General features: G+C 32.4%; 1 protein-coding gene across 1 annotated transcript; it reads left to right on the top strand.

Annotated features, from left to right (window-relative positions):
- Positions 1 to 84: 84 nt before the first annotated feature.
- On the top strand, positions 85 to 10643 carry LOC138133968 (vascular endothelial growth factor receptor 1-like). The gene is made up of 18 exons (XM_069052000.1): positions 85 to 408; positions 2154 to 2302; positions 2359 to 2536; positions 2593 to 2701; positions 2756 to 3098; positions 3149 to 3308; positions 3361 to 3552; positions 4134 to 4295; positions 4345 to 4469; positions 4525 to 4687; positions 4740 to 4985; positions 5049 to 5270; positions 5332 to 5506; positions 5561 to 5640; positions 5699 to 5943; positions 5993 to 6204; positions 6266 to 6371; positions 6430 to 10643. Exons 1-18 carry the CDS (start codon positions 345 to 347, stop codon positions 6610 to 6612), a joined length of 3114 nt encoding a protein of 1037 aa, XP_068908101.1. The 5' UTR covers positions 85 to 344; the 3' UTR covers positions 6613 to 10643.
- The last annotated feature ends 1655 nt before the right edge of the window (positions 10644 to 12298 follow it).

The following is a 12298-nucleotide window of genomic DNA, read 5'->3' as shown; positions in this document are numbered from 1 at the left end:
ACGAAACTTGTTTTAAGTAGTAGATACATTTTCCATGTATTTTTCGACTTCATTTCGTTTATCTCGTTTTTTCATTTTGTGATAGGTCCTGTAGAAAAACCATGTCTTATAAACAGGCATCGTCTAGAAACCGCAATTACCAAGTTGAATGTATTGTAAAAATACCTACCTCTTTCATTTTTCACGAACTGGTTATTCCAGATTTTCAATAATACATCTGAAGGTTATATTCAGATGAAGTACAGAAAAACATTAGATAAGATTTCAGTCTCAATTATAGATGCCACAATGAATCAACAAAAATAAGTGTAGTATACTGAGTGATAGATTATAGTTTATGCATCATGACACGTTTCTTGTGTTCATTCGTAATCGGATTTCTTGTTTTAGGCGATTTGCAATGTTTCAGTAAGTAATAATTCTTGACCAATTGGATCTTATTTATTTAATATGAATTAAACTTTTTTTTTGACAAAAAAATATATATTTCTGTTTCTTAACAGACTAAACATAACAGTTCTTTTTTTATTAAATAACGGCGTTTCAACCACTTAATTTTATTTTAATGTGTTTTAAATTGGTACTCGCATATTAAACTAAATTACTTCTATTTTTCTATTCTCTTCCTTCTAACACAAATAAAGCATAATGTAGGTATCAAAATTTTTCATTAAATACAGGGTGATTTACGAGGAATAATGAGCCCGATGGAATAGAAAATGCAACCCGCAATTCATCAGGAGAAAAACCCGGACATTTACCGCTTCGATGTCCGGCTTTTTGTTCCAATGTATTGTGGGTTGCATTTTCTATTCCATCGGGCTCATTATTCCTCGTAAATCACCCTGTATTTATCTACGTATCGTAGCTCCTTAGGTTTCTTTCAGAATTTTGGTAGTTAAATTTTAATTATTTATTCTTTAAAACTTATTTAATAATAATAACAAATATAAACTATACAATTTTCACAAATTTAGTGCTATACAGATTTTGAAAATTGTGCAGATATTTTAACGTGTGATAGAACCCCTTAAAATGTAATGATTGAGCCAATAATGCCTTATTGAAATGTTGATATTTGTGAGAATAAAGGGGGTAATTTTTTTTCAAAAAAAGTTTGGGAGCCACTGAAGTATATGAAAAAAAATTAGTCAAAAAAATCTTGGTAGACTTTTTTTGTTGTCATTTAATACAAATATAAGTCATTTTGACGAGAATCTCAATTTAAATCACAAATGGATTTCACCAATCTGGAGAAAATCGATATGGTTTTGATCTCGATTTTGATCTATGGCGAAGACCGTGGACATTCAGAGCTACCATGGCAAATCTACGGTGAAAGTTTTTTGAAAGGATACTTCCCAATGCACGAACCTTTGTAAACGTTGTGCAGCATCTTCGCGATTTCGGACGTTTCGAAATGCATAAGCGCGATTTCGGCCGTTAACGAGAACATCGCATTTTAGTTGCAGAAGAAGAAATTCTTCACAAAATTTAAAACCAGCCACGAACACCTACTCGGCGTCTTGCAAATCACCTGGAAGTTTCTCAGTTTGCAGTTTGGGTGTGCGTTTACAACGCCGCTCAGGAAATTTGTCAAAACAGAGGCATTCTGAAGCGTGCTGAAGCTTGCATTACAACGATGGCAGACATTTTGAGCAACTTCTTTGTTGTTTCATTTTATGCTTTTACTCACAATAGTCACAATTACAGTCTATTTACTTTATTGTTTTCTGAATAAGTTGCAGGCATTATTTTATCTTCACTTTACAAATTCGATCGAAAATTCATGATGCAACGCAAAAAACTCAAACGATAACAATCAAACATAACTTCAAATAACAGAAAATTTGACTTTTTAGGTTGGTCGTACGTCAAAACTGACTGCGAAATTTGAAATTTTATATTAACATTTATATACCTAAGGCAAGTTGGGTTCTTTTGCCTTCTTTTAACACGTAGGTACTACTTCAGGTTAAAATATCTGCACAACTTTCAAAATCTGTATAAGTAATATTAGGCACTGATAAGTTTTTTTAAAGCAGAATATCATCCAACATCTATTCTTTAAAAATAAAATAAAAACATTTCTTAATTTTGTGAAAAGAATGTTTGACAATATTATGCCAATTAAACTTTGATTTTGAAAACAGTATTCGGCTTTGAAACACAACCATTGCTGAGGGATTTAAATAACGGACATACTGTTATCGGAAACGATATAAAGTTGGAATGTGAGGTAACATCGAATAATGATGAAGTTTTAATAAAATGGAACGTACCATTAAAGTTCAATCTCACCGTGAGTAACTGTGATTCATTTTTAATTGTTATAACTCTGGAAATTATTTTTTCAAGTTGAGCCGTGTGAACATCACCACTTCTGCAACAAATACCTCAACATCTTATACGTTTAAAAGTAAATTTGTTTTACGTGATGCTACGTTAGAAGATAAATCGATATATTACTGCATAGTAGAAGATAAGAAAAACACTAACACTACCAAGTACGAATACATATGGGTGCCTGTTTACGGTAAGTACTCGTAGATTCTCACAAATTAAAAGAAATTCAATAAAACTGTATTTTAGAAAAGGACGAATTTGTTCTCAAATTTAACAAAGACCGCACATTTTTTGACAAATCAAAAGTACAAATACAAGCCTCAGTTGCTGCACACCCGAAAGCTGAATTTATTTGGTACGATGTTGGAACATTTCAAAAGAGTATTTTAATCAAAATTGTTACTTTTAGGCGAGACAAAAATAATAAACTTATTTCTACAGAATCTTCATCCAAATATGTAACTCAGATGCAATCTTCATCCACTTTTGCCAATTATGAGATATTTCTAAAGTTCATCAACATTTCTTATGACGATTTTGGAAACTATACCGTTACTGCTCAAAATAAATTTGGTAAAGCGTCATTTGTGATTCCAGTAAATTTAACCGGAGCACCTAGAACAAGTGTAAGAGTCGACAATGTAGACGAAATGGAAATGTTGAGTACAATCGAATGTAAAGCTATTGGTTATCCTCAACCAACAATTAAATGGTACTTTTTCCCTTGTGACGTTTATTCTTGCTTAGAAAAAGTGAGTATTACCTGCAAATAACATCATTCATTACAAAAACTATTTTCTAGAAATCACAACAGGTCACTCTTGAAATGAAAGAACTAAGCCATGCAGAGAATGGATTAGAGACCATTTCTTCTATTTCAGTGAACTCATCTATATCAGGTTTTGTTCAATGTGTTGGAGCGAATTCTTTTGGTAAACACGACACTGTACAACATCTTATGAGTAAGCATTTTTAAGAAATGAGAAAACGTAAATCTGATTTAAATATTTTTAGAAATCAAAAATGGTTTAGAAATTTATACAGAAAATATCATTACAAGCAAAAACTTAAGTAAAGTGGAAGTACTTTATAATGAGACAATTGCCATATTCTGCGCAGTATCTCTTCGCGACTACAACCAAGAAATAACCTGGCACCGAGCTAAAGAAAATCTGCGCCTTGACGATCCTAAAATTCCAGTTCGAGGTATGAGGATCCCTCAAATATATTTTTGTGCAACCGTACGCGAAACGAGCACTTCGCGTACGTAAAAACAGGCCGCGAATCCAATTTCGCGGCCGTTGCTTTTAACGACGGCCGGTAAAGTAAACGTTATTTTAATATTTGATACAAATCAGAGTTTCTATGTAAGACTGCCGTTTAGATTTTTCGGATATGAAATTAGAAACAGTAGAATTTATAACACGTATTTTTTAATTTTGGAGGAGTACCCACACGAAACTGAAACATCACTTTCACTACAATTCTCTTCCGACTCTTTTACGATTGTGTATTTACAAAATGAACTATTTTATTTATGTAATTTCCATAGCGACATGTAAGCCGAATTTATAAGTATTTATTGTTGGGAAAGTAAATTTTACTTGTTCCTTTTATAATAATTGCAAATTTTCGGTTGAACAAAAAATGTGTGTACACCTTGGTCCTCGAGATTGTTTGCCTCGGCCGTAAGCGGCCTCGGCGACAATTTTTCTCTCGATAAGTTAAAGAATGATTTCGCGGCCTTAATATGCAAATAACTATTTTTATTAATCTTTTTGTAATAGGTTTAAGTTATCACAAAATACACAACATCAACGCTGTTTATAGTAGTATCTCTCGAATCCAAATTACTATAAATGATAAAAGTGATGGTGATATCTACACGTGTAAGGCTTTTGACAAAAATGGGACGATTACAACTAAAAGTTTGAAAGTCGTGGCAAAGGGTAAAATCTGGTTTCGTTGTTGAAACTTAAAATTAGTTTTGGTTTTTAGAGCAACCGTATCTTATTATAGAGAGTAACATGCAGAACAAGAGCATTGATGTACAAACAGGCAAAAAGTGGAAATTTCATTGTAATCCAGAAGCATTTCCTTCTGGAGTAATAAGATGGTTCAAGGTAAGATATCAAAAAAATTACAGAAAGTACATTGAATGACCTTCTTCGTATTTAGAATAATGTGACCATTACAAATTCTAAAAGGATTCAGATTGAAAATTCCAACCAAACCCTTTCAATTAACGATGTTCAACATAAAGACAATGGAACTTATGAATGCCAAGTATCCAATAGATTAAATCATAGAAAAATCAAAAGAGCAATTTTAGTAACGAGAGGTAAAAAATTTCTTAATTTATTGGTCAAATCTTCAAGCTAAGATCTTTACAGATTATTTCGATTGGTCTTTGCTAATAGTTATTGTTCTAATATTAATATTCCTTCCTGCGGCTATTTTTTTAACAATCAAATTGAAAAAAGCAGAAAGATTAAAAAAAGAATTAAACGCGTTGGGCTTAGAAAATTTCGAAAAAGGAGGACTGGAAAATATAAATCCAGAATTAAGACTTGAAGATCAAGTGGATTTGCTCCCATATGATAAAAAATGGGAAATTCCCAGAGAAAATATCAAGCTAGGTTAGAATAACTTTTTTACTTACATACTTTACTTTTATCTTGTTATTGATTTTATACATTTAGGAAAAGAACTAGGTTCTGGTGCATTTGGTGTTGTTTTGAAAGCTGAAGTTGTCGGCCTCTCCGATAATAAAGCTTTTCCTGCTGCCGTCAAAATGGTTAACAAATTTGCTGGATACAACGCGATTAAGGCTTTAGCTTCTGAATTGAAGATTATGGTGCATATAGGAAAACATATAAATATTGTTAATGTATTAGGTGCTTGTACAAAAGACCTCACCTCAAGTGAGTACCTATGTATAAAATAGCACGACCTGCCGACCTGCTTATGATTTTTTTTTTTTAGAAAAACTGTTGGTAGTGGTTGAATATTGTCCTTTTGGTAATCTCCAAGAATACATACTACTCAATAGTAAACATTTCATTGATCAAAGGAATGTCTACACTGGTCAGTTTGATTGGAAAATTGGAGAAGAGCTTTTAAAGATGTCCATTAAAAATAATGACAACTCGAAAAATATGTAATATATTTTGATAACGTAAACTTAAGATTCATATAAAAATCTCATTTTTAGCCCATCCAGTATAAATTATATTGAAATAATGGGTTCCAAAACAGATGGTGGCAATTCTTACCAACAACCTGATCCTGACAGTTAGTACTTTCTCTTTATATAAATTAGTGCATTCAAAAATGATTTGTTATTTGTTAGATGATGAGAAAAGAGAATTCCAAAATAACAACGAAAAAAAATCTACACACATTTGTTCCAAATACTTCTTGATTTGGGCTTTTCAAATTGCCAGAGGAATGGAATATCTTGCTTCGCGTAGAGTTCTTCATGGCGACTTAGCGGCCAGAAATGTACTTTTATCTGAAGATAACGTGGTAAAAATTTCTGATTTTGGCTTATCTAAAAGCATGTACAGTGCTGGGATTTACAAGAAAAAAACAAATGTGAGTTTGGCCGAATGTATCTAAAATGAAATAAACTAACAGTTTTCAGGTACCCTTGCCAATAAAATGGATGGCAGTGGAGTCTATCGGACAGCAGATATTTTCCACCCAATCAGATATCTGGTCTTACGGTGTTGTCCTGTGGGAACTGTTTTCTTTAGCTAAAACTCCTTATCCTGGAATGCAAGTTGATCAAACATTTTATAATAAGCTCATGCAAGGGTATAGAATGCAATCACCGGAATTTGCAACGAATGAAATGTAAGTATTTAAAACTTCACAATTATTAGATATTGAATTTGAAAAATTGTTTCTTTTTCAGTTATAAAATTATGTTGCGCTGTTGGAATGCCGATCCACTAAGGAGACCATCTTTTACGGAAATAGCCGACAATATAGGTTTATTACTTGAAGACAATGTCAGAAAAGTAATGTTGTCTTATTTGTTACAATTATGGATATATATGTAGGTAATTTTCATTTTAGTATTATATGGATATGAACAAATGTTACATCCTGATGAATAATCACCACACTGACGAGGAGGATTATCTATTGATGATGAAGCCTCCAGATTTTGAAAACACCGTGGCATCTTCTCCCTATTATGTGAACAACATGCAATATTTAATGTTAAGCGAAAATGGTTTAGAACTAGCTGATGAGTAGAAAATGTATGTTACGAAAATGAAAAACTCTTCTCTTGCTCATTGGCAGAAAAGTTCATGAACCTTCAGACGATGTACATATGTAAATAATATCCTCGTTGAAATATGACATTTATTTACATTCGTTCTAAATAAGATACAGAGAAATCGTCTCAGATTAGAGGAAAGCTGTAAACATGAAAATTCTTACAACGATTTCATTTATTAACAAAATTTCATTGAGATCTCATCACATTTTACAGCTGTTTTAAAATCTTCTTTGCTATAATTACTGACAATAGATTGAATTGTTTTAGTATTTTGTTGTTGAAAATAATATCTGGTGTGTCAGAAAGGACGGACACCAAAGAAAGTACACAATTTAGGGTAATCACGGAAGAAAATTTTATTTTGCTTTTGGCCTTTTGTTAACCCCCAAGAGCGTTTGGAAGTTACAGCTAAACTACCTGTAAAACTAAATGATCCTGTTATTGATGTGAGAACATAATTTTATGTGTCAACTTTCAAAGGTGCCCTCAACAGATATCCAAAAATTCTTTTTTTGTTCGACACTGTGAACGGATTTTGATAAATGTGACAACTTGTCAAAACGAAACGTCAAGCTAATTTTAAAGGTTTTAAGCGATTTGGAGCCTTTAAGGGGCTCGTCGAACAAAAAAACGTTGTATTCAACTCGTTCGTGTGTAAATTGGGCCTTTTTTGGCACTCGTTTCACTCGCGTTTTAAAATGGCCCACGCGTGCCAAAAAAGGCCCAATTTACACACAAACTCGTCAAATAAACTACTATTTTCTACTTTGCATTCGTACTGATGCTATTACGATACTGTTTTGCGTATCGTAATAGGAAAAGGCGTGATATAATAATAATACTAAAAATAGTGAAATTTAATTTTTTAATTTTGACGGATACTGTGGTGTCGCGGCAGACCGCAGACGTGACCTTGGGTGGAATCCTTCAACTTTAATGGTTTTTAATTAAACATTTTTTTTTTCATTGAAAAAGTGGAAAAGTAGAATAAATACTGTATGACATCTCGTTTATAAGGCATTTTATCGCACTTACTCCTTTAGGGCACTCCTCGCTACGCTCGTCGTGCTCTAAAACCGTGCGTGCGATAAAATGCTTCTTATAAGACTCGTATCATAATATACTATTATTAGACGTTTTGACCAACGACTGAGAGAAAAAAAAATGTAACCATGACAACTACATACGGTAGTTTTTAGTTACCTATTGTGTGGCTGCCATTTTCATTTTCGCTTTCTGAGAGTTTTTTGTTTAAATGAAACCTGTAGAACAGTTTTTGATACAAAATCGGGGTCTATGTTATGCTATGCTACCAAAACGCCTGTCCGTCCTTTTTGACACACCCGATATAATAAAACAATGGCATATAAATAATAAATAGTAAAACTATTGAGGAATACGTTTTCAAACAACTATCTTGTAAAATTGGTCATTTTCCCATAATTTAAAAGAAATTAATTATTATTTATTAATTAATTATTAATGATATTAATATCCAACAAATGAACTAATGTAACTTCCTATGAAAGTTTTACTTTTATAACATTTTAAATTATTGGGCAAAATAAGTAAGTTGGTGATTTCAATAATAAACTTTAAGAGAATGTAATAATAATAATTAATCTGTCCACAAACAAGTCAATGAGCTTCCCCAGGAGAAAATTTGATAGAACTTTATTGACGCGTTCCTAGAGAAACTATTTTTTTTACTTTGGGTGAATTCTGTAGGGACGTCTACCCTGGAGAAGCTAAATATTTGGAAATTTATAATAAATCTGACGATGATGATAACAGACAAACAAATACATTTATTTCATTTTTAAAAACTTATTCTTTTCCAGTACTAATTTTTATTGTAAATTCCTTAACTAACATCCGATCTATTGGTGAGTCTACGATGGAAGGTACGGGGTCATTATAAATGATTGTCTCATCGCAGGCGGCGTTGGTGACGTAGCTGAATGTGCTGCAAGCTTTATAACATGAGTGAGACTAGCATCGCCGATAGGTAGCGCTGCTGGCTATTAGTTTGTTTAACGTTGCGAAGCTAGCGGCACGTCCCAAATTTGTGTGGGTTTTCAACGCCAACTGCGATGGGACAATCATTTATAATGACCCTGTATTAATATCTCTTAATAAACCAAGCGAAAAAATAATAAACGTGTTCTGTCTTTCTAGCACTATTACAGATTAGATCAAACGTTTACTAGAACAATAATGAAAGGTGATACGTATCTTTATCTTCATACGTTCATAATTTTATTTTAGTTCTCTGTAAAAACGACCATCACTTCTTGAGAGACTTTGGGTTCAAATCTCTTTCTAGGCGAACAAACTTTCTTCAATCTTAACGGTAAAGAATGTAAATGGTGTTTCTTTGATTTGCCAAATGTAATTAAGTTTTTTGTTTTACAGTTTTTTTATACAGGGTGTTTTTCAAGTTGAGGCGTTCCTTGTAACACCAGGTACTATACATTGTTCTTAAGAATTTTAGCCTAAATCTTCTCAGTAAAATGTTTGCATTAACGGAGATAATTGATTGTATAGTTTTATAGTTTCCTAAAATTTTGAGTCCGGTTCTGTCTATTTTTCTCGCTGTACCTACTAGATTAATAACTGACGTGGCCCAGGATGGTGTCTTTCTGAAAATCGCTCTGCGTACTCTCTGGACGCTGCAGCTGCATTCTGATAACATTGTCCATACATTAGTAATATATTTGTGAGTTCGTTATTTTCGTAATGATTCTGACTAATTAGATGACAACTCTGACAGTATTTTTGATTTTTTTGTCAATTCTAATTTCCAACAAATCAGCGCAAATGTGACCAGGCCGGTTTCAAAAAAATTAACTTATAGTATCTTCATTGTCGTACACATTTTACTAAGGTGATTTTGGCTAAAACTCTTTAGAACAACGTATACTATGTATTACTACTATCACATATTAAAAGAAACGCCTCAAACTTCGAAAACACTCTGTACAGGGTGTCTCAGCTAAGATTTTCGAGCCAAATATCTCGGTTATTTTCCAACGGATTTTTGTAAAATTTAATGTGCAGAAATTTTAGATGGTGAAGAGTAAAAATCATTAATGCAATATACCAAGTTTTAAAAACGTAATTTTTACATGCCTTTTTAAAATGTTGAACCACTTAAGATTTACATAAAAAAATTGAACGTCAATATAAAATGTTGTAAGGAGAAACTCGTTCTTGAAAGACATCTGGCGTGCAAGAAAAAGGAAAAATACTGTGCTAAACGTGGCTGCAGATGCAAAAACGTACACGGGTATGAAAGAAACGCGCACTATCACCGAATTTTTGTCACCCCTGTTCGCACAAACCCAGGTGACATATTTGACGTTTATCTTTCAAAACACTTACAAAGTGTTACATTTAGACGTAGTTTACTAATTTATTATACTGGATGCTTTAATTCTTCCATAAAGAACTAAAACACAATCGGGATATTTTAGCAAGGTAATTTACTTCACGTACGCTTTCTGTGTCTTCAAATAAACTGACGACTCTCTGAACCTTAAATTTTGTAAAGCCTACATTTGGATAGTATTCCACGAGAATCTTATAGATTTTAAGGGTGTACAAAATATTGCTTGTCAACTTTTCATCAATTGTTTCAAAAGGTAACTGCTCAAATACCTTCAAAATTTAGATTAAACTTTAAACAACAAAATTTAATCTTTTCGTTGAATCAGACGAGTGATTTAGTTAATTATTTATGTAGATACCGATTTTTTAATGTTTAACAATATAATGGCGCTTAATTTTCAATAAAGGAAACATGTGTTAAAATTACATTTTTTAACAACGCGTCAAGTCGGAAATTCTATACTGGATCCGTTGTAGGTAATAATTCGAAAAATGATGAATTTATTTATACGTATTATATGGAAAATAGTTTATTCAGTTAATGTTTGATAAAAATATAATACTTATATTGTAATTTTAACGTAACAAAAATAAACATTTGTAACTACCTATACTCCTTACGAAAAATGTGGCTTAAAACCTAAATAAAGTTTTTGTGAGGAACCTTTTTTTAATTGATTGTCTGCTGTATTTTTTTTTTTTTGGTTACATCGCGCCGTAACATCCAGCAAAAGTCTGCCATCATTGATACGCTCCATCTTTCTTGATATCACCTCTCCATTTGTTTTATATCTTGGTCAAAACGTTCCCCTTGTTCCTTGCTGACAGCACCAAGATTTTTAGGAAAAAGATTTAAGTGCGAAAATAGGAAATTCACTTTCAAACTAATATTACATCCCAAGATGTGAAAATTTTTAAACATGATTCTTACAATATTTTCGTAGCCTTCATCTTTGGTGATTTCCAAGCAATGTTTCTATGACGGTTTTAAATGACGTCCAGCGTCCAGGCATTCCTTTCAACATTCATAGAATTTTGAAAATCCTTACACTTTGCACAAAGATCTTATTTGAGGTCCTATGAATATAATCTCTTTCAATTTGGCATTAGAGAGATCTAGAAACTTTGTACATAAATACTTGAAACATTGTCAATTTTTATCAAAAACCTTTACAAATTACTTCATCAAACAGAGTTTGATATGCATTGGTGGTACCTAATACGACTTTTTTAGGATACAACTAAATTATTTTTTATTATTGCTTCCCGGTACAATTCTAGTTCTGAAAGGCCACTCGTTTTGAGTCCAGTGCTTGTCTCGTGCCCGGCTGTCCCACTCGCAAATAAAACAAGGAAATTTCCAATATCCATATTGTTGTCCGATATTACAATATCGAAATTTTGAATTAATTCGTTCATTCTAGGTGAACATTCCAATTTTAAGAAAAAACGAATTGCGAAAAAACTAGATGTGATAGCGCAAAACCAAAACCATTTTCGTAACCAGAGGGTCGAAATTATTCAAAAACTGGCAATTTTATGCAAACATCAAAATCAGTGTAGACCTGTGTTATTTAAGGTAAAAACTTCGAAATCACCTCATGCAATTCTCGATATTAATGAAGAACGAAGGAAATGTTCATTTGGCAATAAGACAGAACTTTCAATTATACTAAGGACAACGTAACATTTTATCTGCCCCGCCCATTTCATTTTCTTAGTTACCAATCAAATAGGTTGTTAAGACGATCTGATTTACACAGTAAAAATTTCTGACATTCGAATTGTCTTAATGACATTTTATTTTTTAGAACCTAAAACAATAATTGTGGACTTGACAGCAAAATTCTAACCTTAACTTTTTTTCGTGGCAAATGTGATGAAAAGTTGTACAGATTGAATCTGGCTTTGATTCTGATTAGTTAATTTTAGTGGGCGGAGCAGATAAAAAGTTATAACGGCAATACTATAGCATTGATTTTGTTTTGATTAATACAAATATTTTCAGATAAAAACTAATCAGACAGAAAGTTCAAAAAAATGATTTACGGGATGAAAAGGCAGAAGGTATCAAACTACAACACTTACTAGCCAAAATGTACAACAAAAACCCACAAATAGAGTTAACTTTATTGGTTATTTGTCTTTGTGAGTTGTTTTCCCGTTGGCTTCAATAAATGTCTCGAAACAAGTCAATATTAACCGTTTGGTCCCAACTTTGGGAAGACGACGTGGCATTTTCTTTTTGAATTCTAAATTTTGTACCAA

The sequence above is a fragment of the Tenebrio molitor genome, chromosome 6 (assembly GCF_963966145.1).
Source record: "Tenebrio molitor chromosome 6, icTenMoli1.1, whole genome shotgun sequence".
Lineage (NCBI taxonomy): Eukaryota > Metazoa > Arthropoda > Insecta > Coleoptera > Tenebrionidae > Tenebrio > Tenebrio molitor.
Note: the sequence above shows the minus strand (reverse complement) of the source record. Positions and strands in the feature narration are given on the sequence as shown.

Coding starts and splice junctions, on each gene's coding strand:
- LOC138133968 (XM_069052000.1), top strand. CDS start 345: ATGACACGTTTCTTGTGTTCATTCGTAATCGGATTTCTTGTTTTAGGC. Junction 3,309..3,360: donor CACTGTACAACATCTTATGA/GTAAGCATTTTT, acceptor AAATATTTTTAG/AAATCAAAAATGGTTTAGAA. Junction 4,296..4,344: donor TTTGAAAGTCGTGGCAAAGG/GTAAAATCTGGT, acceptor TTTGGTTTTTAG/AGCAACCGTATCTTATTATA.